General features: G+C 56.4%; 1 protein-coding gene across 7 annotated transcripts; it reads right to left on the reverse strand.

Moving 5' to 3' along the window:
* Positions 1–323: 323 nt before the first annotated feature.
* Positions 324–21471, reverse strand: CDC42EP4 (CDC42 effector protein 4). Of its 7 annotated transcripts, none has more exons than XM_040452270.1 (2): positions 21326–21471; positions 324–2611 (listed from the first exon to the last, which is right to left on the reverse strand). In XM_040452270.1, exon 2 carries the CDS (start codon positions 2490–2492, stop codon positions 1443–1445), a length of 1050 nt encoding a protein of 349 aa, XP_040308204.1. In that variant the 5' UTR covers positions 2493–2611; positions 21326–21471; the 3' UTR covers positions 324–1442. The 7 variants fall into 7 exon arrangements, with proteins under 7 accessions (XP_040308204.1, XP_040308205.1, XP_040308207.1 ...); XM_040452271.1 differs by lacking the exon at positions 21326–21471 and adding an exon at positions 20248–20530; XM_040452273.1 differs by lacking the exon at positions 21326–21471 and adding an exon at positions 4268–4497.
* Positions 21472–26880: the final 5409 nt, after the last annotated feature.

Here is a 26880-nt window from a genome sequence, read left to right on the forward strand (position 1 = left end):
AGCGCTGACGCCCGCAAACCCTGGCCTGTCCCCTCCCTCCGCCGCGTACGAGGGGACAGGAGAAGGTGGGTCAGCTTGTTCCCAGGACAGGAAAATAATCATCAGTTAACCCTGGCGCACATGCCCAAGCTCCCACTCGACCTCCTTGGGCAGGGTGACAGGACCAAAGTGAAACGTGGGAATCTCAGAACAACAACAAATAGTTTTTTTAGCGTAAGTATGTTCCAAACATGGTGTGGGGCATACTTATACTACAAAAATGATCCTTTGTATGCCCGACATCCTAATTTATCTCCGCGTTCTGGTTTTGTTTTGTTTTATTGCTAAATCTGGCAACCCTCTACCCTTAGGGGCCTCAGAAGTGGGCTGGCAGAAAGGCCTAAAGAAGGAAGGGGAAGTGGTCAGTGTGTGTGTGTGTGTGGGTGGGTGGGGGGGTGGGGCTGGGGGGGGGGGGAGTAACTCAGTCAAAAAAGCTTCTAGCCCTCCAAGAAATGATATATTAATTTTTTAAAAAATCCTTTTCCAGAAAATTTCTACACTGGCTGCCTTCAACTGTTAATAGCCATGGGGTGGGGGGCGGGCGGGGAAGGACACACACGCACGGACACCCACCCCATACAGTTCTAAATAAAGTCTGGAAGCACTTAGTATAAAGGTTTTCTAAAAGGATTTGATCTTCCATCTGGTAGCAGAGCTGTTAACACTGTTCCAGATATGCTCTGGAAGGATTTAAACAGGACAGGAGAACAAACAGATCGATAGGGGCCGAGCGAGTGCCCAGCCTGTTCCTAGTGTCATCCTGGAAAGGCCCCTTTTAGAAAATTCAGGAAGCCTGGGGCCTCCTTTCTTTCGTTCCCCATCCTGTTCTCCCCCCTGGAAGGGGCCGCGTTTAGTGCACACATTCGGTCCGGCTTTGCTCCAAGGGGCTCCAGGCTCACGGTGCAGGAGCCGGGAGCGGGGGGGCCGGGGCGTGGGACCACCTTTCCTCCTGCCACACGGCCACCAGTCACAGCAGAAACGCCAGGAGAGGAAAGGCGAGCCGAGCGTCCTTGGCCGAGGCACCGGGGCCGCTCCCGGACTGACCCGCCGCTGCTGCCCCACGAGGCGGGGACTTGGCTGACATGCGTCACCGTCTGAGGCCGGGCTGGAGGGAAGGGAGAACCGGTTCCTGCCGCAAGCACCCGGTCCGGCCTGCAGCACACGGGAGGGCTGGGTGCGCCAGGCAGCTGGGTGCCCACGCCACCTCCCTGTGTCCCCATTGGGGCCCCGGCCTCACCGGCGCCCCACGTCCAGGACGGGGGACGTCCAGGGTCTGCGGTGGAAGCCAGGCTCCTGGCTGCCTTGCACAGGATGGGACGGGGACAGGGAAGGGAAGGGGGTGGTGGCCTGGAGGGGGGGAGGGGTCAGGGAGGAGACGGAGCCCCCCTCCCGCCTGGTGCCCCTCACACCCGGATCTCATCCTCCTCCTCCTCGTCCATGAAGGAGAACTCCTTGTCCTGCGGCCGGGGCAGCGCGGCCCGGGCCCTGTCGGGCCCCCGCGAGGCGGGGCTGCGCTCCTCCAGGATGCCCGAGGTGCAGCTGGACAGGGAGCTGCTGTCCCGCGTGGTGTGGCTGCCCTCGCTGTGGGCCGAGCCGGGGCTGGGGGCCGCCGCCCAGCCCTCGTCCTGGGGCGGGTCCCGGCCCGACGCGCCTTCTTGCTGCCTTGCCCGCGGAGGGGCCGCCGATGCCAGGGCCGGGGGAGCCCGGAGGGTGCTGCCTGCGGGGTCCCCGTCACGGTAACCGCCGCCCTCCTCCTCGGGGTCCCACTCCTCCTTGTCCATGATGCTGAGGACGTCACCCAGCATGGAGGGGCCCAGGTCAATGTGGAACGACATGACCGACTCGGCGTGCTTGAGCCCCAGGCTGGCCTTGGGCACCACGGGCAGCTCCGTCAGGTCCCCGAAGGCCTGCTCGTCGAGGAGGGGGTCGGGGGAGTGGAGCGCGGTGGCCCCGTTCCGCCGGGGCGCCAGCTCCCCCTCGCCCGCCTCCTCCTGGCCGCCCTCCCCGACACTCGCCTTCTTCACGGGGCTGGACGACAGGCTCTTGGGCAGCTTGCCGGAGCCCTTCTCGGCGGCCTCCTTCTCGTTCAGTTGCGGCAGGGACATGGCGTTCTTGACGAACAGAGCCGAGTCCCGCAGGGAGCCCAGCATGTCCCTCTGCTCCCGGTCCCCCCTGGTCACCGACTGCGACCGCTTGCTGCCCCGGAACTTCCGGGACAGGAGGCCGCGTTTGGAGGACGAGGAGGCGGCCTGCTCCTCCAGGGACTCGCCGTCCAGCTCGCCGGCCTTGCTGTTGAGGAAGGACGTGTCCCCGAAGGCGTCCCCCGCCCGGCCCACGTGCATGGTGTGCCGGAAGTCGCCCAAGGGGGCGCTGATCATCTCGGCCGTGAGGTCCACGCGGGAGCGGCGCTTGGAGTGCACCGAGCTCGACACCAGCTGCTTGAGGATGGGCATCTTGCCGGTGGGGGAGGGAGGCGGGGGGCGGGGGGCGGGCCTCCCAAGGCGGCAGGCGGGTCGGGGGTCAGATGTGAAGTCCGGCGGGCATAGGGGGTGCCAAGGAGGAGATCATAGGGCTGCAAGAAGAGAACAGCAGGCAAAGGGTTAACCCGGGCTGGCCGCAGGGCAGCAAGCCCACCTACAGAGGGGCTGCTGCCCAAACCTCAGCTCTCCCACCAGAATGAAATACTGTGAAAGAAGCCACCGGTGGCCCAAGCCTGCCTGATTCTTCACGCGCAGGCACTCAGGTTAGGTAGCCATGTAGAGTTCAGGTAGCCACAGACACATTTTCCCCGAACCAGAGAGAAGGACGATCCTTCTTCCGAAGGACAGCATCTCCCCCGACCAGGATGCCACCAGCGTGAACACAACCACGCTTAGGGCGGTGGAGATGCACAGGCGGTTCCGTGTGGCAGTCTGGGAAAGAGCCTGGGTCCAGGACAGGACTCCCGCGGACAGCCGGGCTGGAGACACGCTCTAGGTTCTTCCTGCTGTCTGACCTCAATCCCCGTGGAGGCAGTGGACACCTCAACCTGAGTCATGGTCCTCTGACGAGGGAGAGAACAGGATGGGCTCCGGAGAGACGCTGCCCGGCACCTCCACGTATGTGGGCGGCCAGACTTGCTTTCTGAATCAGAACTGGGGCGGGGCCGCTGGGACCCACAAAACCAGCTCTCCAGCCTTCCAGTCCTTACTGGGTGTCCCGCAAACGAGGACCCTGCCTGCGACCTCTCCACCGTGGGGCCAAGCTCTTTGCTGGACACTCACCCTGTGTCTCCTAGGGATGAAGACTAGAAAATTCTGGTCTCTTGAATCATTAAGGGTGCAGGAGGAGGGCAGGGACTAGACGGCCCGGGCCCCCGAGATCTGCCGACCCCGGGGGGACAGTTAACCGGAACTGAGGATCAGCGAGGGGGGCCCCGGAGAGCCTGGGGCATCTGAAAGCTCCAGGTATCACCCATATAGCTCCTGGCAAGCACCAAGTTGAGGTCGACCGTTGGAGACAAACCAGTCCTTTTCCCCCTGGAGGGACCTGCCCCAAAGGCTAAACCCAGCAATGCAGGGCTGAGCAGGGCAGGAAGACGGACGGGATCCGACAAGGCGGGTGGGTAAGGGGTGATGGTGGCCGTAGTCTTGCCAACAAGACTTCATGGCGGGACCACTCTTCCCACTGCGAAGTGCGACCCGTGGGTGTCCCGCCGGTTTCTTCCTCACCCCCAGCTAGGCCGCCACATCCCACCTGGCCCCCGACGCCAGCCCAGCAGATCCCCGTTTCCCCTTCTGTCCCTCTCCAGACCATTCTTCACCTTTTCTCTAAAACAAAAGCCATCCAGGACTCACCGGTGCAGACCCCTCGATCTGGCGACCCGTCCTTGCCTCCCTCCTTCCTCCACGCCACTGCTTGCCGCTCCCCTACCTTTGCTCTCGGTCCTAGCCCTCTCTCAGCTTCTGCCTCCTGGACTCCAGGACTGGACACATGCAGGTCCCTGCTGGCACACCCTGTCACCTGGCTCACTCAACGTCCTTCCGGGCTCGGCTGAGACGTCGCTTCTTCCGGGAAACCGTCCTTAGCCGGGGTGAACCCTCTCGGCCACCTCGCCTCCGGCCTCCCGGCACTCTGGATGTCCCCTCTCCCGGCAGGCACCGGCTACGTCGTTCTATTCCTGCCAGCTGGGTTGTAATGTGCCCACTGGACCCTGAGCTTCCAGAGGGTTCGGACGGGGCCGACTCACCACTGAATCCCATCTAGCAATGGGTCTTCAAAGACCTGTTGAAAGGCAACACCTCCGTCCTGCCTTCCCCCATCTCCCTTTCTGCTTCCCAGTCCAGGGGCCGCGCTGGCTTCCCTCAACCTCTAGCCGGCTCCAGGGTTCCCGGCCGGCCTGACCCCTGTGTCCTCCAAACACCCCCCACAGCATTCTCAGTCTTTGTCCAGCTGCTGACGCCCAGTCTGACGGCTCCCCAGCCATCCAGTGCCACCCCCCAAACCCCGCCCCAGGCAGCCATGCGACTGTCACTCCAGCAAACAAAGTTCTCTAGGACGGGAGGCAGGAGCCAGGCACCGGGGCGCAGGTGACCTGGGCTGGGCTCAGAGCCAGGTGAGGACTCTCACTACCGCCAGTCAGCTCTCCCTCCTCCTGCCCCTTCTTCCCACCAACCCTCAGGCGAGTTAGCTCTCCCCATCCCTAACCTGAACCCTCTTCTCCTGCCCACGCCCTGGGACCTAACCTCTAAACAATCAGACATGGAACAGCTAGACCAAGGATTGGCCAGCATTTTCTATAAAGGACCACAGACTAAAGATCTCTGGCTTTGGGGAAGATACTGTCTTTCCAGTAGGAGAGCAGCAACATACTGCATGGAAACAAAGGGTATGGCTGCGTCCCAATAAAACTTTATATATAAAGACAAGTTGTGGGCCAGATTTGGCCCATGGGCCCCGGCTTTCTGACTCCAACTACATGAGAAGTACTGGCCTCAGGGTTATCCCCTCGCCACACTGCCCAGGAGAGGGTCAGCATATGTGACCTTCTGGGTCTGCCATGGGCTCCCAGGCAAACCTTTGGGGGAAAAGCTCTCTTTGGCTAAAAAAGAGAAAGGGAGGCTGGGGTTGGTCTCAGACGTGTTAGGAACGGAAGGAAATCAAACCAGGTTTCTAATGAACAGTTGGTACCAGAGAATCCCTGAGCTTCTGCTGCCCCCAGGACACTGACGCAACAATGGGAAAGGCTCACGTGTTCAAACGGCCTGCATTCGAACTCCTGCCTCTAGTCACAGAATCTTGGGATCTCAAAGAGCTGGGAGGGAAGGGACACCCAGAGCAGCTCCAGAAAACAGGTGTCACTGAAGCAAAGTCACTCATCCAGGTTTCTGCCCCAAACGGCAGAGCTGGGCGAGAAGCTGGCCTCCTGGTCCAGTGCTCTGCTCCAGACCTTTCTCTGGCCTTTGGTGGGTAGCATCCTTTACCAGCTACCTTTACCAATTGGACACCTCTCCTTGCGTCTGGGCCAGGAGAGTCCAGAAAAAGGAGGAGCCTAGCTGCTTCCTCAAGAGAGTTCCTGATCGATCCGAGAGTGTCGACACTTTGAACCAGATAATTCTTTGTGGTGGGGGCCATCCTGCACATGGTAGGATGTTTCACAGCACCCTTGCCTCTACCCACTAAATCCCAGCAGCATCCCTCCCCAGGGGGGACAACCAAAATGTCTCCGGACATACCAAGTGTCCCCTGGGGGGGGTGCAAAATTGCCCCAGGTTGAGAACACAGCTAGGAAACTAAAGCTTATGCTACTTACCAGATAAACAACAACAACAACAACAAAAGGGGGGGGTGGGTGGGAGACAGGAAAGGGGGCACAAAGGGTCAGAACTGTGGGAACACAAGGCATCCACTTCCAGAGTCCAGGGTTTCATTGCAACAGTAGGAATCCCCAGACCCGGTAGGCAACTTGAAGCGCTGTGGTTTCCCGATGGGAAGTGCTCCTGACAGAGAAAAGGGAACCACACACTCAACCGCCAAGGGCTCAGCAGAACCCATGGAGTGGCTTGTGGCCACTCACAGGGACCTGACATTCTGGCCACCAAGACTACAGGACAGGAGGGTCCCATCATGCCATCAGCCCCCCTTCTATCCTGGAGGGTAAAACAAAGGAACAGGTAAGAGCGGCCAGGGGGGAAACCCACCGGCCAGGCCCGGGGCCCCAGCATCCTGCTGGGCCCTACACCCCCAGAAAGAAAGTAAAAGTCTGGCCGGTGCCATGTGCTACTTATAGCCTCGCTCCCTGGGGGTGGGAATGAGGCTTTCCGGCTTATAAAACCCCAAACCATCCCTCCAGCACCCAGCATGAAAGAGTCTGGAGAGAGCTGGGGTCTCTGTGGAGTCACCTGCCATCCCACTGCCTAGCAGTCCTGGGACGGGGCCAAGGTCTGGGTCTCTGGGATCCTAGAGCTCAGACTCGATGGGCCAGGCTTCAGGGCTGGTGAGGACCCTAAGCTCTGAACAGAGAGCGATGCGGGGGTGAGGAGATGGAACACTGAGGTTACGGGCAAGCAGGTGGCCTGGGCCAGTCCTGGGGGCGGCAGGTCAGGAGGCCTGCGCTCCCACCCGGAAGGGGATCCTGCCAAAGAGAGCTGTGCCTTTGGCAGGGGGTGTTGCTAAGCGCCATGACTCAGCTCTGGGGATGTGGCTAAATAGGCTGCCTGATGACAGGGCGGCCACTCCCCACAGCCTGCCTGCCCGGGGCGGGGCACCACCACCCTGCCCCGAAGCCATAATTCCACTCTCCTGCCAGAGCAAAGGAAAAGGGAGCAGGGACTCACGGCTGTCCCTCACTCTCCCCAGCCTCTGATGGATCCAGATGCCTCTACCCTTTGGCCCCACCATCCCCAGAACATTCCTTCAAGGCGGGAGCAACGGACCCTCCCTGGAAGGCCAGGCCCCTGGCTGGTCTACACCAATCACGCTCCCAGCTCAGCTCTGCTTCTGGGACCCCGGAGGACAGCGCCTGCCTGGACCCCTCACCCATCCTTCCCGGCATGCTGCACACAGAGCACTGGCCTCCCAGATCAGCCAGTCAAGCAGCAACCAGACAGACAGAAGGACAGGCTGGACCGGTGCGCTCCAAACACCCAAGCAGTGGCTGGCTCCTGGCAGCCGGGCCAAGGCAGGCGAGAGACCCAAGTTCTCCTGGGGCGGCAAGGCCGGCCTCCCACTCTCGCAGCTGACCCGCAGCTCACCCTGCTTCACGGCACGCATGCTTCTACGCCCACCGTACTGCCATTGCCACCGGAGGCGCCTCTCCATCAACTCCCCTGAGTTGTTCTAACGCCCATCCGGGGCCAGCCCCAAGCAGCACGGTGGAAAGCAAGGGGATGTTTGGTGAAAGACAACCTCAGTCACGGCTTGGGATGGCGACAGGAGGCCGTGTTCATTTCATTCATTCATTCATTCATTCATTCATTCATATCCACCCATTTTCCCATACCTGTCTAGGCTCCGAAGACAGGACAGTGGAAATCTCAAGGTGGATAAGGCCCCGCCTTCCCGGGGGGCAAGTCTGTAGTGAATATGGGTGGGTGGGGAACAGCGCTGCATACACGCAAGTAAGACAGTCAGTCTCTCAAGTGCTTGGCGTCAAGAAAGGGGAGCAAGTGTGGGTGTCACGGGCCTGGGGGAGGCCCCTCTGAGGAAGGGGCTCTGTGAGCTGAGAACTGAATGGTGGAAAGGACCCAGGCAGGTCAAGAGCAATCCAGGGAGGGAACAGCACGAGCACATCCCCAGGGGAGGGAAGAAGCTTGCGGAGCTTGAGGAACAGAACGGAAACCCAGGGGCCAAGGGCCAGGTCACACAGCCCCAGCCCCCTGAGGACCAGGTAGGAGTCTGGATGGCATTCTTGGTAGGAAAGGAAACAGATGGCAGTTCCCAAGCAGCACACGGTTGGTGCACAAGACGGCCGGCGCTGCAGAGCCCAGGGCAGAGGATGGGGGCCAGGAGACGGATGCGGCTACGGAGACAGACGGAGGAGGGCACATGTGGGGCAGGGTTTGGAGTCAGTGACACCAGGAGTCGCTGAGGGCCCAGATGGGGGAAGAGAGGAAGGGCAGAATCAAAGACTCCAGGCCCCGGCCAAGCCCCAGAGGCCCGTTCCCCCCCAGCAGGTCTCACCTGCTGGGCTGCAGACCTTTCTCCCAGGGTGCAGCCAACACTCCACCACTAGGAAGAACTTAACTTTGCCCGAACAGGGGAGGCCTTCTGCCACACAGCCCCTGCCAGCCGGAGCGACACATGGAAGGGCCTTGTGCAAGTTCCACGTAACACGGGCCACTCCTCTCCCTCCCTGAGAGGCTAGAGGCTCTGGCTTTTGAGGCCAGAGAGAGACTCGGTGCCTTCTGGAACATTCGGCAGACTTCTCCTGCAAAGATAAGGAATCCCAGCGAAGGCACAAGACGGTTTAACTCCCAACGGTGGGACGGGGCTGACGGGCTGCTCGGTGAAATGAACAGAACCGTGGACGCTTTGATCCACATTCTTACATAATGCAGGAGGAACCGCGGTGGGGGCGATGTTGTTATTTTAGCCGACTTTAGTACTATCTGGAATCTTTTACCTCCCTCACGCGCACTACGAAAAGCCCTCCCACCAGGGAGCTTAGCAGGGGGCAAGGGAGCCCCGGGCCGGGTCATCCCAGGGCACCCCTCATTCTTCAGGCCTTTTGCTCCCACCCAGGGCTGCACTGACGGGGACAGGCAGTCACACACCATTTGGGAGACCCTGACAAGCTGCCTCCCTCCTTTAAGACTCAGTTTCCAGGGGCGCCTGGGTGGCGCAGTCGGTTAAGCGTCCGACTTCAGCCAGGTCACGATCTCGCGGTCCGGGAGTTCGAGCCCCGCGTCGGGCTCTGGGCTGATGGCTCAGAGCCTGGAGCCTGCTTCCGATTCTGTGTCTCCCTCTCTCTCTGCCCCTCGCCCGTTCATGCTCTGTCTCTCTCTGTCCCAAAAATAAATAAACGTTGAAAAAAAAAAAAAAATCCCTGGGTATGGAGTGACCATACTCTCAGAGATGGTGAAGCCACATTAAGGGACTTAAGGGACACATGGAAGGGCACATGAAGGGACTGCCCCCAAGTGTGGTCGTGGGGCAGGGGCAACTATGGCAGTTTCTTTAAACAATGGCTTTAAAAGGATTACGATTTAGCAACTGTCCTGTGGAACGATTTCAAAGCAGGAAAAAAAGCCACACACGCAGATATGCATAGAAGCCTTATTTAGAATCACGAAAGGCTGGAAACAACCTAACGGCCAGGAATAAGGAAAGGGGTGTGAGGAGTAGGTCCTAGTAACTCAAACGCTTAACGTGTGAAAACCACGCTGCCACACGGGCAGCTGCTTCCCAAACGGCATTAAGGGGAAGGAGAAAGCAGGCAGAGCTCAGGCTTGTTCATACACAGCATTCACACGTCTACACGGAGAAAGGCTTAAAGGGCACACAGGGAAACTGAGGAGTTAAGTTAGGCTTGAGTGGAAAACAGGCAATTTTTTTTGTTTCCTTTGATGTGATACGCTGTTCTAATAGTAATAATAATAGGGGCGCCTGGGTGGCTCAGTCTGTTGAGCTCACGTCCCGGGCTCAGGTCATGATCTCAAGGTTCGTGAGTTGGAGCCCCGCATCAGGCTCTGTGCTGACAGCTTGGAGCCTGGAGCCTGCTTTGGATTCTGCGTCTCCCTCTCTCTCTGCCCCTCCCGCGCCCATGCTCTGTCTCTGTCTCTCTCTCTCTCTCTGTGAAAAATAAACAAAAAAAAAAAAGGTAAGAAAAAATAATAATCATAAAAATCCCAAAGCATCAATGTCCCAAAGCATCAACGGCTGATTAAGGAAAAGACATTAATTTCAAAACCAGCTTAAAACTGTCTGGTTCTCAGGGCCCAATACAAGGCACCGAGCTGGGGCTGGGTGAGGTGGGTCTCGGGTCCACTCTCTCTGCGCCAAAATCCCCCGCAGATGTCTGTTTTCTTTTCCTCCTCCCCCTCCCCCAAGCTAGACAGGTTGTATTCAAAGTCGTGGAGGAGAAGGTGGGCGACCTCCAGCAGCCCGGTGTCAGGGGAGACACGGAGATTAGGACTCCCCCGAAAGAGCTCGCTCCCCAACAGCTGCTTCCTGATGCCTGAGCCTCTTCAACTGAGGAGATGAAAGGTAACAATCGCCAACCCCCCCCCCCCCCCACCGTCACCGTCACCGGAGACTGGCCAATTTCCAGTGTCACTAAAGCTCCAAGTTGGAGGCCAGCCTCCCACACAGGTGATCCCACAGTGGGAGGTGCCCGGGGCAGGTGAAAGTTCTGCTTCTGCTGCTCCTACAGCCCTAAGCTCAGCTCTTCCGGTGGCTGCATGGGAGCAGAGAAAAGGCTGGGGTCACACAGGGCAACCAGCACCCCAGTGCTCCCCCCCAAACGGTGGACCACCAAGCCACGGGTGGAAACAGCAACACTGTCTAAATGACAGAGTCTGGTGTTTGACGCATGCCAGGCATCGTCCTAGACCATGGGCCACTTGTGCCCCTCGCCCTGCAAGGAGGGTATCAAGACTGCCCCCCGTTTTACAGAAAGGGAAACTGAGGCTCAGACGGTGTGAGCCTCACCCGACAGATCACTCTCACATCTACTTAAATGGTGACTTCAGCCCACTTCTGATGGGCGTTGGACCCATGGTTTTCTGTACGAGGTGATGCCTCCTGGCCTATTCAGATGTTCCCAGCTGAGAATGTGCCCGTGGAAGACGGGGGTGGGTGGGTAGGACGGCATCGGGAGGCTGCTTATCCAAGAGCCTTGGAACCAAGACTCATTGGGACGGACTCTGTCAGAGATCTGCTCTCAGGGCTGGCTCAGAAGCGCTCTTCCCTACTCAGGATCTCATTCCTGCTCCCTGCTCAGAGGAACCTCCCCGTGTTCTGATTCCCTGGGAAGGGGTGGGTGGGGGAAGAGACCAACCTGAAGCAGAAGCCAGGACTCCCCTGGCGTGTTTAGCAGCTCAGCACAAGGCCCCGCCTCCAACGTCCCTCCCTCCTGCTTCGCTCTAGTCCCCCTCATGTCTCAGTCCCCCTCGTGTCTCCTGGTAGTCCCAGCTGCCAAGAAGGAAGACCAGAACCAAGCTCCCTTCCTAAAACCTCCCAGGCTGGGGGCCCTGTATTTGCTCCATCACCCCTGCCTGCCTGCCCATCCAGACCAGGCTCACTGGCCCATGGATGCCACTGCCCAGCCCCATGTGGGCAGATCCCGCTTCCTGCTTCCTAGAAGAAAGGGAAAGTGAACAAGGGCCCAGTTTCAATACCTGCTTCCCAGAGCTGCAAGTTACCTGTGCACTCTGCCAGCTTTCCCTGCTGGGTGAGCCCGGCCCAGCTAATGAGGATGCGAGGCTCTTGGCCGGAGCAGGGCTCACAAGGCGAACCCCACGTACTCCACACCACAACTTCTCAGTGACTCCTGCCTTCTGCTGCCTCTCTAGGGCTATTACATTATTTACAGCTATACCGTTCGCAGCACCAGCCTCACATGGCTACAGAGCACCTGAAACGCGGGGAGTCCGAATTCACACGTGCTAAGGGGCAAAACAGACAATGCACTTCAAAATGCAAAACAGCTCATCCTATTTTTCTATTGGTTCCATGTTAAAATGAGAATATTTTGAATATATTGGGTTAAATAATATATTAATTTCACCTATCTCTTTTCACTTTTTAAAATATAGTTATTGGGGCACCTGGGTGGCTCAGTGGGTTAAGCGTCCCCAACTGTGGCTCAGGTCATGATCTCAGGGTTTGTGGGTTCCAGCCCTGCATCGGACTCTGTGCTGACAGCTCCGAGCCTGGAGCCTGCTTCGGGTTCTGTGTCTCCCCCTCTCTCTGCCCCTCCCCTGCTCAGGCTCTGTCTCAAAAACAAACATTAAAGAAAAATAAAAAGATAATAAAATACAGTTATTCAAAATGGAAATGAAATCTGAAACTCGCAAACTGCTTCTACTGGCTAGTGCTGATTGAGGCATTTTCCCCTTTAGGACAAGGGCAGTACCTTCCACTGTAGGTAGATAAATAAAGCCAAGCACTGTTCACCTTTGGGGGAAAATATTTACACGTTCATAAATAACGTCTGCGTTATTTTAAGGACTATGTTCCAAAATTTTACATCCAGTGGGCCGCTAACGAATGCTAGGTTGTTTCCGTTTTATCCCAACTCTGTAACAAAAATCCTCTGGCTAAGTTTGCGCCAATCTTTATTTCCGGTCGAAAAGTAAGTTAAATTACTTCTGTTTCTTATTGTGAACTTGTTCTCCAGAAGGTTCTACACACCAAGCTGCAGTGCCAGCAACACAGGAATATAGTGTCTGATACCAGGGGCTGTATCTTCTTTAGTTGGAAACAACAAAAACACGACAATCAGCACACTCACAAACTTGTCATTTGTATCTCCTTAATTATAAGGGAGGATGAGCATTTAAAAAGTGCATCATCTGGGGCGCCTGGGTGGCTCAGTCAGCTAAGCGTCCGACTTCAGCTCAGGTCATGATCTCACGGTCTGTGAGTTCGAGCCGCGTGTCGGGCTCTGTGCTGACCGCTCAGAGCCTGGAGCCTGTTTCAGATTCTGTGTCTCCCTCTCTCTCCGACCCTCCCCCGTTCATGCTCTGTCTCTGTCTCAAAAATAAATAAAACGTTAAAAAAAATTTAAAAATAAATAAATAAATTAAAAATAAAAAAAATAAAAAGTGCATCATCGCCCTCTGCGTCTTTCTCTTGGGAATTGCTTGTCAAAGCCTTTCGCCCAATACTCCGGGGAAGGGGCTTCACCTTTTCAATGGATTTGTAGGACTTTTTTTAAAATATTAAAGCAGTTAAAATTTTCTTACCATCCTACATACTTCTGTAAGTTTATCACACACCCGTTTGCAGTTGGGTGATTTTGTCTTCTTTTCCAGAGTGCTCATTCATTTTTATATAGTCAAATTTGTTTCGTGGTTTCTGGCTTTAACACTATGAAGCAAAGACCTTCTCCCCTTTTCAGTTTATGAAAATATCCACTTCCTCTACAATACCAGGTAATATAATAATGAGTAACTACTCAGAGAGAAAAATACTGGAAGGAAATACAACAAAGTAAAGCTGCCTGTGGCTTATAAAATTGTGGGTTGTTTAAAATAGAAAAACGGGGGCGCCTGGGTGGCGCAGTCGGTTAAGCGTCCGACTTCAGCCAGGTCACGATCTCGCGGTCCGGGAGTTCGAGCCCAGCGTCAGGCTCTGGGCTGATGGCTCAGAGCCTGGAGCCTGTTTCCGATTCTGTGTCTCCCTCTCTCTCTGCCCCTCCCCCGTTCATGCTCTGTCTCTCTCTGTCCCAAAAATAAATAAACGTTGAAAAAAAAAATTAAAATAGAAAAACGATTAAAATACAACAATGTTGTATGCACATTACTGATTCCTTATAGGATTGTTATAAAATGTGGGTAAGGCATTAAAAGTTACCTTCACCAGATATTAAATTCTTTATTTACAGATACCCTTCCACTCGTGAATCTATCTTGGGACTCCCGTTTTTGTTTGCTGGTCTGCTGATTTCTTTTTTTTTTTTTTTTTTTCCAACGTTTTTTTATTTTTGGGACAGAGAGAGACAGAGCATGAACGGGGGAGGGGCAGAGAGAGAGGGAGACACAGAATCGGAAACAGGCTCCAGGCTCCGAGCCATCAGCCCAGAGCCCGACGCGGGGCTCGAACTCACGGACCGCCAGATCGTGACCTGGTTGAAGTTGGACACTCAACCGACTGCGCCACCCAGGCGCCCCGGTCTGCTGATTTCTAAACCAGGTCTACACTGCCACTTTGTAAAACATTTTGAGCATCTAATAGGGGAATATCCCTATTTTAATTTTTTCCCTAAAGTTTCCTTGCATTGTTTCTAATGTTGTTCCTTTTCCAGACAGACTTTAAAAACGGTAAGTCCCAAAAGAAATCCTAGTGGGATTATGTTGGAATTGAAAGGACAGAAGAAATGAACTTGGGAAGAATGGACTTTATCACAACATCAAAGCTTCATAGCCATTTATTCAAATCTTTTGGATAATCTCCTTTATTAAATGTTCTAAGTCATACACATTCCTTGTGGTGTTTATCCCAGGTCATTCTGTGCCCTCTTGTCATTGTGAGTGGATTATGCTCCTCCCCGCTTTACCTAGCTGTATTTTCTGACTATTACAGCTGCTAAATGGGGACGCTAGCCTTTTCTTTTTTAATTTATATATATTTAATGTCCACGCTGCTAAACACACTTGACTATATACGAACCCACTTTTTCAACCCTAAGTTGTAGGAAATTCAAATTCGAATGAAGAATTTCTAAAATTTCGCATCCAAATAAAGATGTGCCGTAGGTGTTAAAAACGCACTGGATTTCAAAGACTGTGTGAGTAAGTAATGTAAAATGTCTTAATTTTTTATGATTATGTGGTGAAATGATCTCTTTTTGATGTGTACACTCGGGTTAAACAAAACATTAAAATTAATTCCACCTGTCTTTAGTAAAAAAAAAAATTTTTTTAACATTTATTTATTTTTTGGGAGACAGAGATAGAGCATGAGCGGGAGAGGAGCAGAGAGAGAGGGAGACACAGAATCCAAAGCAGGCTCCAGGCTCTGAGCTGTCAGCACAGAGCCTGATGCGGGGCTTGAACCCTCGAACCATGAGATCATGACTTGAGCTGAAGTCGGACGCTTAACCGATTGAGCCACCCAGACGCCCGTCTTTAGTTTTTCAAACTGTGTCTACTGGAAAACTGAAAATTACGTATGCGGCTGGCACGGTACCTCCCTCTATTGGCAGCGCTGATCTAGAGGGATCTCCACTGATCATGCATAATGCTCACCACTGGATGCAGACATTCTCGTTCATTTCAGAGAATTGATAGTTTCTTACAGTTTATAAGAAAATGAAGCCAGTAACTTAGCCAGGCGAAGGTGCAGTAGGGAAAACACGCGACAGCTTAGAAAATCTACCCTTTGACTGCTGGAAAACACAGAAGCAGCTGTCTAGGCTTGTGACAGAACCGCAGCAGAGCCTGGGCTCTAAGGCTGGGGCTGAGGACCCCCAGCTCCCACCTGTGGATCTCAGGTGGCCCATGTGTCACCGGAAGTATGAGAAAGGGAACTCACATTCACTGAGCTCTTCCTCTGCACCAAGCAGCTGCTCTATCTTGGCTAAACTGCTTTTGTCCCCCCCAGTTTTTTAAATGTTTTCTTTATTTTTGAGAGAAAGAGAGCGCGAGCCGGGAAGGGGCAGAGAGAGAGGGAGACACAGAATTCGAAGACAGGCTTCAGGCTCTGAGCTGTCAGCACAGAGCAGGACGCGGTGCTTGAACTCACGAACCGTGAGATCATGACCTGAGCTGAAGTTGGACATTTAACTGACTGAGCCACCCAGGCGCCCCTGTTTTTTTTTTTGTTTTTTGTTTTTTTTAACAACAAAACAAGTACTACCACTGTCCTGGTGTTCTTTCCCACCATCCAAGGGACTTATCGTCCCCATCTTACAGATAAGAAAGCTGAGGCTAAGAGACACCAATGCTCCACCAAGTCACGTCCTTGCGAAGAACAGGGCTGAGAGAAGAGTCTCAGGATCCGCCTGGTTCTGAGGTTCTTCCCACTCCACCGTAAGGTGTGCAGGGGAGGGTCCTAAGTATTGCTGGGGCCCCGGCCTCTGAGAGCTGAAGGTTCTGGATGCATGCACACGCACAGGATACACAGATTTACATAGAATTCCAGGTTAAAATATTCCCAGCCTGGCCACTCCATTCTCCACCACCCCAGCGAAAAGTACAGATAAATCCTGGAAAGACAGGGGCAGCTCCATCCTGCTGGCAACGGCCGTCCTCCCCACCGGGCTCCTTCACCTTGGTCTCTGTATCCACCTCCTTCCAGATCCCAGAACCGTGTGCTCTGGGCCAGGAGAGGGAGGCAGTGAAGGCAAGTGGGAGGGGGAAGGAGAAGGCCCCCCCACCCGCCCCCAACCCGGGGGTGAAAACAGCTCCGGGGAAAGAAAGGGAAGGCGTGCCCTGTGACCCGACGACGGGAAGCCAGGAAGCCGCAAAGCCGCTCAGGAGTCGAAGGAGCCAAGAGCCAGTGACTCCGGGATATCAGCAACTTTGCTTGTTTACGGGACTCTTCCTGGAAGCTTGTGTTTCCCCCCAGCCTGCCTCGGGACCCAAGCAGCGGCTGCCATCACAGGGGGAAGAGCCAGGAGAGGAGGAAGAGGTGCCTGATGGGGACCCCCTCGGCCTGAGCACCCAGGGCAGGTCTCCCCGAAACCTGGGAGCGGCCCTGATGCTCCGCCCTCCAGCCCGGGCGCCTCACAAAGAAGCGGCTGGGCTTGAAATCAGATCTGCCAGGCCCTGTTTGGTTTCACTTCCCTTCTCCTGAGAGTCCACTGCTCAGGCGAGGAGTGGGGATCGAAAGACACTCGAGGCTCTCCAGAGGGTGGATCTGGACTCACTCCAGAGCGGGCTGGCAAATCTCCATCTTGGCCCTGCTGGAGCACGCAGGGTGGAGGCGGAGAGCACGGACCGTGGAGCCAGACTCCCCACCGCGGCCCAGCCACACTGGGCACGTTACACGTGCCTCAGTTTCCCCGCACGCTTTCAAAGGGATTGGTGCCATTATGTACTTCCTAGCATTGCCATAAGGATTAAATAAGCTCGTGTAAGCAAGGCCCTCAGCGCAACAGGAGGCGAGCACTCACGTATTTGCTGTGAAGATGCTGTAATGTGCTCTCTCTCTCAGTGGATGCCCTATGCCCATGCCTCGAAAGGTAGGAGGAAAATTCAGCATCCCCAGCGACACTCTGGCCAAGTTCAAAGACATCTACCTCCGGAGCCACCTGATGATACCCAATCCAAAAGGCTCCAGAGCTGACCCTTTTCAAGTCCTTAGGGGGGGGGGGGTCCCCAGGATGAAGTGTTGCAGGAGGAGGGGTCCTCCCAGCTTCTGAAGCCCAGAGACAGACTGCAGTCCCCACAGGCCGTGGATCGAGCCATCCAAGACTTGGCTCCGCTCCCCCTCTCCCTTCCTGACCTTTCACGATCCAGGATGAAGAGTCTGGCTTCTCTGGGACCAGACTTAAACTCTTGCCGATTTCAGCCTGATACAGGGGTGGGGGTGTGAGGCGAAGGTGGGATAAAAGAAACGCCTGCCGCTCCTCTCTAGGATGAGGGCCGGATAACTGAGGAATCTGGGGCACTGTGGGCGCCAGCGACAAATAATGCACAAAACCTCCACACGCTCCACCCCCCAATAAAATGCTCCCTGGTTCTCTGGACCTAATCCAACCCTCACTAAGGTACAGAAGCTATAGTGGAGCCCGGAGAAGCCTCCTTTTGTGTTCTCCCAGCCAGGGGCGCTAGTCCCCCTTTGATGTTCAAGGGCGATATTCTAAGGCATAAAGAAGGCTTGTAGGGAGTGGGCCCCTGGGGGAACAGACAAAGGAGGGGCAGGGAACAGAAGCCGGGACACAGAGCTTCCGTGGTCACCCTGGGAAGATCTGGAAGCTGGGGTCTGCAGCCCACATTTGGCCGCTGCAAAAACGGCACGATTCTGAGCAGACCTGGCCGAGCGAGACGCTGTCCCTGAGTATACACTCAGGGGTGTTTCTTGCCCTGGAACGGCTGCCTTTCAGAGGCCCCCGCTCCTGGGATGAAGGAAAGAGGGGGAAATGCCAGCAGGGCAGCTCAGTCTCTGTGGAAGCCTTCCTTCACGAATGTGCCCACACTGCCCTTGCCTGACCCCGAAGGGAGACCCTTCCCCAGCTCGGGAGGCGGAGTGGAGACTTCCGGTACCCCTGTTCCTGGAAAAGGAGGGGTCTGGATGCCAGCGCTTGCCACCCTGGCATGGAGCCCTGAGCTGCAAGCCGGCAGTGCCTGGGGGAGACTCTGATGTACGTTTCTGGAAGGAAGCCCAAGGCTCCACAAGAGGCGTATTTTCAGCCAGAGCTTCGAGGACACACTGAGTGGGAAAGTGGGAAACTAATAGCTTAGACTTCCTTCGCGATACTCTGCGAGCGAGCGAGGAAGGACCACATCCAGCCACACACCCGCACCCACACACACCCACACGTCCCTCCAGGTGTGACCATCCAGTTCCTCCAGAGAGGGTTGGCATGGGTCTGTCTCCGCCCCCCCGAACATCCCAGAAGTCTTCCCCAGAGCAAGCCCTGCAGGACCCTCTGCCAGCTGGCTCCAAGGTTTGGTTCCTTTTCCCAAGGTTGAGGAAAAGCCTTCAGTGCATACGTCAGAAGACCAAAGCTGGGGTCAGCCCTCTCTCAGCTTCCAGGGCAAGATTGCACAACCCCTGTTCCTCCGCCCCCAAGCCTTATCTCTGGCATCAACCCGGATCCTGTTCCTCCAAGGGACAGACTCCACCCTCCCCACCTAGGGCAAAGGAAGCTGGAGACAGGCAGAAATTCTCAGCTCTCTATTCCCACCCCAGAGAAGGGGAGAGTGACGGCGAGAGAGGGGGTGAGAGGGAGAGAGAGGGAAAGAGAGGACACAGAAAACAAGCAAGCCTGGCCAATATCAAACACCTTGCTGGCCACACCTGGGCACGGCCTGTCCTGGCCACAGAAATCAATCAACCACTCCAAAGGCGGAGGGGGTTGGAATCCCTGAACCAGAGCCAATCTGAGGCCCTGCTGGGAAAGCGCCTGACTTGTCAAGAAGGGTCTAAGATTCCTCTCCCAGGACGACATCTGTTGGGGCGGAGAAATCCTCCCAGCCCCACTTTGTAGATAAGGCTCTCATTTGCTTGGGGCTCCCTGGGCTCCCGTCTTGTGAGGGCTGGACATTCAGTCTCCAAGAGGCAGGAGGACAGAAGTAGATCCGGGTTGGCACATCCACTTGGGATAAGCATCAGTGGGTGGGCATGTGTAAGGAAGAAAGGAAGGGAAAAAAAGAAGGGTCGAGAGAGGAAAAGGCAGATAAAGGACCCCAATAAAGGACGGAATGTTCCAAGTAGAGGCCTGAGCAAAGCAGTTTAACGGGGGTCTGTGAGCTCAGGGGGACATCAGAGGGGTTGAGATTCACCCCAAACCATCGCGTCTTGGGTGCAGACTCCCTTGATCACACCAGCCCGCTCCCTGTCCCTGTGTGGGTCACCAGAACCCCTGGGAAGACCAGAACCCACTGGGATATCTCCCAAGGTTCACTGAAGCCCCAATTGTGGGAAGGAGCAGCTGTCCTCCAGGAGTGGTGGGCCAAAGTCCACATTTGGAGGAGATGAACCACACTAATCAGTAGTCACATGGGCAGCTCACACAGGGCAGCTGATAAAAGGTGGAGCCCACATGGCACCCCCCCCCCACTCCTGGCAGGCTCCTAGCTACCACACAGGGCCGGAGCCTCCCCAGACTCCCCAGGACACCCCATTATTGCTCCGGGAGCCTTGGAGCCACCTAGAGGCCTGGATGGGCCCAGCCTGGGTCCAGAAAACTCCCCATTCCTGGGGAAAATCCACAGCTCAGTTCCCCCTTCCTTTGTGCCCTTTGTTCTCTTAAAATTCAGTCCATCCTGCTGGTGGTCCCCTCCTCCACCCCAGCCTCAGAAAGGGGGCGGAGGCGGCGGGGAGTTATTAGAAACCCAGACTGTTCGAAGAAGTTGCATTGCAGGAGGCCCTCCTGTAACTGGGCCCCTCATTGTTTACGCCGGCTGCGTGGGGAAAGCTTTCTCTGGTCCAGATGGCTGCTGGGGTAAGGAAGACGGAGATCATCCCTCCAGCACCATGCACCCTCTAGAGAAGAGCCAGCAGGCTTCAGCAGCTAGGGGACCCTGTCCCCATTCAACTGCTCGGATACACACGAGCAAAGAATAGGCGCCGAGGATGCAGCTGAGGGCGTGGGAGCCAGTCAGATTGCAAAGGGTGAACAGAAAAGAAAAAGCATTGTATTTCCCCTCCATTCTCTCAGGGAGAGAAAGAAAACTTCCAAAGCCGCTGCAGTATCTCTACGGGAAACACCAGGAATCTGGTTTGAGTTAACAGAGAGCACCCCTCCCCCAGACACACACACACACACACACACACACACACACACACACACACACACACACACACGGCTCAGTCCTTTCCCAGGAAGCCCGCCCAGCCGCAGCCCTCCAGCCCCGGCTCCCGGTTCCCGCCCGGCTCTCCCCGTCGGGCACTCACCGGCGGCGGCCCGGGCCGCAGGGCAGCTGGTGGAGGACGCACCCGGGGCAGGGGCAGTTTTGTACCTCCGGCTGGGGGCGCTCCAGGGAGGGGGCGGAGCCAGAGACGGCCGACCGCAGCTCCACCGCCCCAAGCGGGCGATTAAATCATTAACCGACAGCTCGCGGCCGGCGGCCACGCCAGGAGCGCTCTGCCCCAGGCGCACCCGGCGCGCCGATCCCGCGCGTGGCCCCCTCCCAGGGCCGCCAGCTCGGCTGCGTCCCACCCCGCCGGGAGGCACCGCGTCCGCTCCCGCCTCGGCCTCTCCCGCCTCGGCCTCCAGGTCTCCCGAGGAGGCGGGCGGGGCCGGAGCCCGGCTTGGCGGGGGGGGGGGGGGGGGTGCGGCGGCGGCGGCTGGAAGGAGGTTGTATTTGTTTCCTCGGCCGTTCCCTTCCAGGCAGCTCCTTCCTTCTTTCCTCCCTCGCCGGGTGACACTGGGTGGCGTGTGCTGCAGCGTGTGTACGAGAGCGAGCGCGTGTGTGCACGCCTCCGCCACTACACGCGAAGAATTCGGTTTCTATTCACGGAGAACTCCGTGCGCACACACGCCCCCCTCGCGGAGACTGCGGGCGGCTCGCCGCGATTGTTGTGCCCCTGCCCATCCCGGCGCACGCCCCATTCCCGGGCCAGCGGGCGGACCTTTAAAGCCGGGGACGACCCCCGCCCCGGTCCCACCCGCCCCAGCAGCGCCCTGGGCCGGACGCCGAATCCCGGTCTGGAGAGAGGAAATCGAGGCAGAACGCGGTTTTCCCGGCTCTCGGCCACCCCCTCCTCCCCAAAGCCCGCTCGGCTCGGCTCGGACACGGGGTGCGCGGCTCCGGGTCCCAAGCACCCGGGCCGCCCCGCGCGCGCCCCGGCCCAGCCCTTCCACCCGGGGCCGGGCGCAGGAGTGGGGGTCTCTGAGCCCTCCTCTCCGCCCCTCGGCCCCCTGTCGCGGCGTCTTCCACGCTCTCCGCCCCCACCGGGGGCCTCGAGCCACCCCCCACCCCCAGACCGAACCCACCCAGGCCTCGCAGGGCGCGGGCTGCTGGTCGCCTACCTGGGTCCCCAGAGACGCGAGCGCCGGACCGGCGCGGCTGCGCTGTCCCCTCCGTGGGCTCTGCGCGGCGCCGGGGCTGGAGGCCCATGTCAGCGCCGGCGTCCGTTTCCCTCCGGCCCTCGGGCTCGCTGGGCGGTGAGCCGCTCGGACACTCCCCTTCCAGGCTCCTCCCGCGCCCTCCCTCCCGCGCCCTCGGCGCTGAAGTCACGGCGCCGCCTCAACCAATGGCGGCTGGGAACTCTCGCCCGGCCGCTCGGCCTCCTCGGTTCAAATCTGCGAGTCTGAGGCTGTCGGGGCTCCTCCAGGTGGGGCGGCCCGGGCGTGGAGGCCCACCGGGACCCGGGCCGGTGGGGTCCCGAGGGCCCCAGCGGTGACCAGGAACCAGTACCCCCCCACCCTGCCCCCAACCTCCCGGGCCCGGCCCCGACGGGAGAAGGGAACCCGGGGTCTGCGTCCCCCGGGCCGTGGATTCGTCCCCGACCCTAACTGGAAACGAGAGGGGCGGGAAGGAGCCGGCCCGCCAGCCCCGTAGAGGGTGTCAGAGGGGTTTGGGCGGGGTGACCTGGCTTCGATCGGCTTGCTTTCCCAAGGTTTGTGCCCTTTGCCTCCTGGGTATCCGCGGAGGCTAAGTTCTGCTGCAGATGGACCTCGAGGACGACCAACTCCTGAGTCCCAGAGAAGCAGGCCTTGGGCTCCTTCTTTGAGAAACGGCTTCCGTTTGTAAATGATCCTTACCAAAGTAATAAACGCCAATGGTGAGATATTCCTCAGGAAAGGGGACGGGGCACAAACTGAGAATTCCCTTGCTGTTAGCAGCTCCCTGGGTTTTAAAGGAAGTCAGGCGAGGGGCGCCTGGCTGGCTCATTCGGTGGAACCTGCCACTCTTGATCTCGGGGTTGTAAGTTTGAGACCCAAGGTGGGTGAAGAGATTTACTTACAAATAAAAATCTTGAAAAAAACCAAAAAGTAAAGATAAAAAAATTAAAGCGAGTCAGGCAGAGGTGGTATAAACCACAGCTTAACCTTATCTGTCCAGAGAAAACTTAACCTGGTTCGCTGAGTCCCGGCACCCTGCCCCCTTCTTCCCTGCAATTTTAACACATTATTTTGTCTTTTAGGGCTAGCTGTTCAGTAATTTGTTCTCCTTTTTACAGGTGTCTGGGGGTTTGGCCTTCCCAGTTAGATTACATGTCAATTAAGCATACCTCTAGGACAAAGTCCTCACCTGCCCCTCCTTATCCAAATTCAGTGCTCGCAAGGGAGGCTCCTTCCTCGAACTTTGAACAATCCAGCGGTTTGCCTTGGGGGCAAAGATGTGTAAAACCCAACCCTGCCTTCAGGATGCCCACAGCGGATGTAGGCGGTCCCTGGAAGGAGCTGAGTGCTTCTAGACTGTGATCTCAATTGCCTTGCTAGAACCCTACCTGGTCGGGAGGCTTGATTAAAAGACCGTGTTAATTTTCCCTGTGAATTTCTAGGGACCTTTACCTCCTAAGTATCTACTGAGGCTAAGTTTTGCTCTAACCTTTCAGACTATGGCGGCCTATGGATAACCAGAGGAAATTAGCAAAATGAGAAACTTGAAGCTTGAACATCTACCTTGACATTTCTGGCGAGCTCTAAGCCCCTGACTTTGGAGAGGGATTTGAGGTCTTAACTGCACCTTTGCTATAACTTGACCTATAAGCCTTTAGGCCCCAGGCGCGTGTTTCTGCCTGTGGGAACTGCTGGGGCCTGCCCTGGGGGTTGGGCATACGTGATCCTTAAGCTGCGTGGGCCTGCCCTACCCCTGCTCCCCAGTGTGCCTACCCATCCCAAACTCACACCTCCCTGCTTTGTTGACGCTGGGCTCTGGGCATCTTAGTTCATATTATTTTGCCCCGGCCTTGAAGGTTCGTTACATTAGGTGGGTTAATCCTAGTTCCTTGTAGAGAGGTCACCTAGTCAGCTTTGCCATAAAGTATGACTCTGGGCCGGTCATTTAACTTTCCAGAATGATCGATGGTTTCCCAGCTCTATCCTGAGTCCCCTCACCATTTTCCCCCCACTGAGGTTAGCCAAGATGATCCCGGTGGGCACCTCTGGGTGTCACCAGGGCCTGATGTCAGTACAGCTTGGGATGGAGCCTTGGTGATCTGAGGCCCTGCCCACCCCTGGCTATTCATACCCACCCTGCTAGGCAGGGGCTCTTTCTTGCCTTGGTTCCCTGCTCTAGGGAACCACCTGGAGCCCTTTCACAGGGCCCCGGGGAACCTCTGCTGTGCAGCCTGGGAAAATCCCCAGGATACCAGGCTATATTGGCAGAGAGCCTGCAGTCAGGGTCAGGCCCTCTACCACTGTGGGGAAAAGTCTGCCTTTGGGGTGGGGGCTCTTTTGCCCCAGGCTCCAGGTGCATGAACCCCCTTCTGAGGGATTTAACCCACATCAGGGCTTTGGAGCAGCCAGGAATCCCAGAGAGTAAAACAGCAGTTCATTCCCACAGGCTCCTGGGGGCAGGCTGGTGTCCGACTGGTGGTGGATCTCCCGTGTGGGTTGGTATGCAGTACGTTGGCCATGAATGAATGAAGAGAGTCCAGAGCCCTGTACCCCTCCCTTCCCCCACTTGCAACCCCAGCCTCAAACCGAGCTCTGTTCGGTGAGCCCCTCAGTGGGCCCTTGCTGGGCCATCCACAGGGTCAGGCGTCCTCCCAGGACAGTAGTTCCCAGGGCTCAGGGGCTGAGGGAGACGCTGTGTCTCAGAGGCGCCCTGGCCTTCCTTGGCATGGGAGATGGACTGCTCACCAGGCTAGTGAGCCCAGAAGCAGGAGGCGACAGTAGGGTTGAGCTGGACCTGAAGAAGGTGATGAGGTGGGTCAAGGGGTGGAGACAGAGCAGGGGGGCCATGGAATTTACTGGAAATGAGCCCAGATGTGGGGTCAGAACATCTGGGTTGTGTGACCTCGGAGGGGTCACTTAGTCTCTTTGAGTCCCATCTGTAGGGAGGGCACGGTAACAATCAGGAGACAAACATGTGACCTTGCTTTGTGAACTGTCAAGTCCAACGTAAGGGACCCTGGTTTCTATTATTGTTGCTAAATCAGACTTTAGGCTTCTGGGTACCGTGGTCCCCTCCTCTATCCTTCTTCCAGGGAAAAAGACAGCACAGGCCCCCCCCGCCCCACCCCACTTAGGGGTCCTGTCTGTCACTGTGCATCATCGTGTTATTAACACACTGCCCCTGACCACTGAGCTGGAACACTTCCATGAAGGGGGTTGATGATACTGAATATCTTGTTTATCTGGGAGGGAGAAAAGGATGGGCAAGAAAGATACAGTCAGGGTTCTGAGTTCCTCAGAAAATTAGCATAGACTTCAGTTAAAGATAGCGAGTCTCAGAAGCGGGGACCCTGGAAAGAATGTTTTGTGTGGTCCCCAGATTTCTGAAGTCCAGAGCTTCGACTACCAGTGACCCCCAGGACGGGCAAGAAAGCCCAGCCTTGCCTGTCCGCAGAGGCCTCCTCCTGGTGCTGTAAGGCCCTGCAGGTCCGGATTGGGAACGCAGATCCCTGAGGCCAGACTATCTGGGTTCAGATCCCCACTGTCACTGTATGACCGGAAAGAAGTCACTTGGGCTCAGTTTGCTCATCTGTAAGTGGAGGGCACGTGGTTACCCACCTCAAGGAGTTAGCATGAGGCTGGTAGAAACTTCAAGCCAGAGTTCACCGTCAGGCTGGGGCCACCCAAGGGCCCATGATGTGGACGCTGGCCGGTCTCAAAATAAAGGGCTCGAGTTAGACTTTGTGGAACAAGTTTGTTCCTGAGCGTCCCCCCCCTTGGGCACAGAGTGGGCCCATTCTTGTTAGTGTTTCCCAGAATTGAGCTAACAGAAAAAAAGAAAGAAAAAAAAAAAAGAATTAGCATTATCTGCAAGAGGCAGTCCTAGACTTCTGATAAAGGAGTCTCTCAGGCTTGGGTGGGGGTGGAGGGGTTCGCCCAGGGCTCTCTGTCATCCTCTCTGGGGAGGGGTGGGCAGAGACCCAGCTCTGCTGGAGGGCAGCCCCTGATAACCAGAAACCCTCCTGGGCCCCTGAAAAGATGGAAAGAAAAGCAACTGGGGTGAGAAAAGAGCTTTCGTCTGCGCTCAGAAAAGGCGTGTCTGCTCCCCAAGAGCCCAAATCAGAGGCAAATGTGGCCTAAGAGAGGCCCTTAGAAAAGGCAAGGTCGCTGTCACCTGTTGAGTACTTTACTCTGAGTTAAGAATTCTAGATCTCGGGCCAAGAAGTGGTTGCCCGTACTTCCATTTTCGAGATTAAAATCAGGGAAGGCTAAGTAGCCGGCCCGAGATTCCATTGCTAGTGTCCAGATCCTAGACTGAAAAGGACCCCACGCAGTCGAGCTCTGAAGCCCACGGTTCCAGCCACAAAACCACAAGACAGCAGGAAAGGAAGCAGATTCCAGCCGAAGTGTGAGTGAGCTCGCTAACTGTACTCGGCCACAGCAGGCAAGGGAAGGGAGAATGGGTGCCATCTTCACCAAGCAGGCACGCTCCTTTTTCCCCCGGGGAAGGTTCTTCCTCGTCTCAAGGACTGACTCAAGACAGTTCTTGGGAAGCCCCAGATGTATCTGCCTTTTCTGTCACCACCAGCCCACATCCACACCAAAGACCCCAATTAAATCCCTTCCTGGAGCTCAGTGCCTGGCCCAGGGCTGAAGAAAAGATGACGAGAGAGCCTTAGGCATCACTTAGATCCTCACTGACCCAATGTGATGTGACACATCACCCCACATGTTCGAAGCCCCTAAAGGGACAGCTCCCTCAGAGCAGGAGGTCCTTGTGCCTGTACCTTTCATTGGAGCACTCTACTTCCTTCCCTCCCTCTGCACCGAGCCCCCCAGATCCCAGGTCCCTGGGTTGACCTGATGCTTGTGTACTTCTGTCTGACTCCAGGCTTTCCCTACACTCTCCTAGCCGCCCTCCCCCCGACCCCCGCGCCCACCGGCCCAGGACACAGGGAAGGAAGATCCTCTGGAAGAAACAGGCTTTAAGGGACCTCTGTCTTGCCCTCTTGAATCTGTCCCCACATTCAAGCCAGTGTGATTGTGTGTCTTGGGCCAATGGCTGCCAAGGAGCTGGCAAGAGTGGAAAAGGGTCTGGAATCACTGATTCTCTCCTCCTTGTGGGGAGAATGAGGCAGAGGTGCCAGAAAATGTGTTTATGGCACACCGTAATTATCAAAGCCCCTCGCTGTGGCCACAGTGTTGGTTTTCTCCAGAGTATTGTTTCCTGTAAGTGTTGTCATGTCTGCGTGCACGTGTGTCTATGTGGGCGTGCACGTGTGTGTCCTTTCCTCGGGTCGGCAAAGCCTTCGAGTCATAACAATAATTCGTCCCAGCCTGATGTCAAGGCTAATTTACACTTCCCAGCTTGATGGCTTGATGATGCAGGACGCTAGCTTTCTCCTCTCCCCAAGCCCTCTGTCACCTTCACAAGCCAGTTGTGGTTGAAGGCAGTGGGCCTGTTAGGGTAAGCCAGCCGTGGGGACTCGGCTTCAGGCAGCAGGCTGCCCCAGGCCTGG

This window comes from Herpailurus yagouaroundi, unplaced genomic scaffold (genome assembly GCF_014898765.1).
Source record: "Herpailurus yagouaroundi ecotype Mexico unplaced genomic scaffold, PumYag 206, whole genome shotgun sequence".
Taxonomy (NCBI): domain Eukaryota; kingdom Metazoa; phylum Chordata; class Mammalia; order Carnivora; family Felidae; genus Herpailurus; species Herpailurus yagouaroundi.

What these genes read in the sequence shown, in the direction of transcription:
- CDC42EP4 (XM_040452270.1), bottom strand. Translation starts at nt 2,492, where the DNA reads ATGCCCATCCTCAAGCAGCTGGTGTCGAGCTCGGTGCACTCCAAGCGC.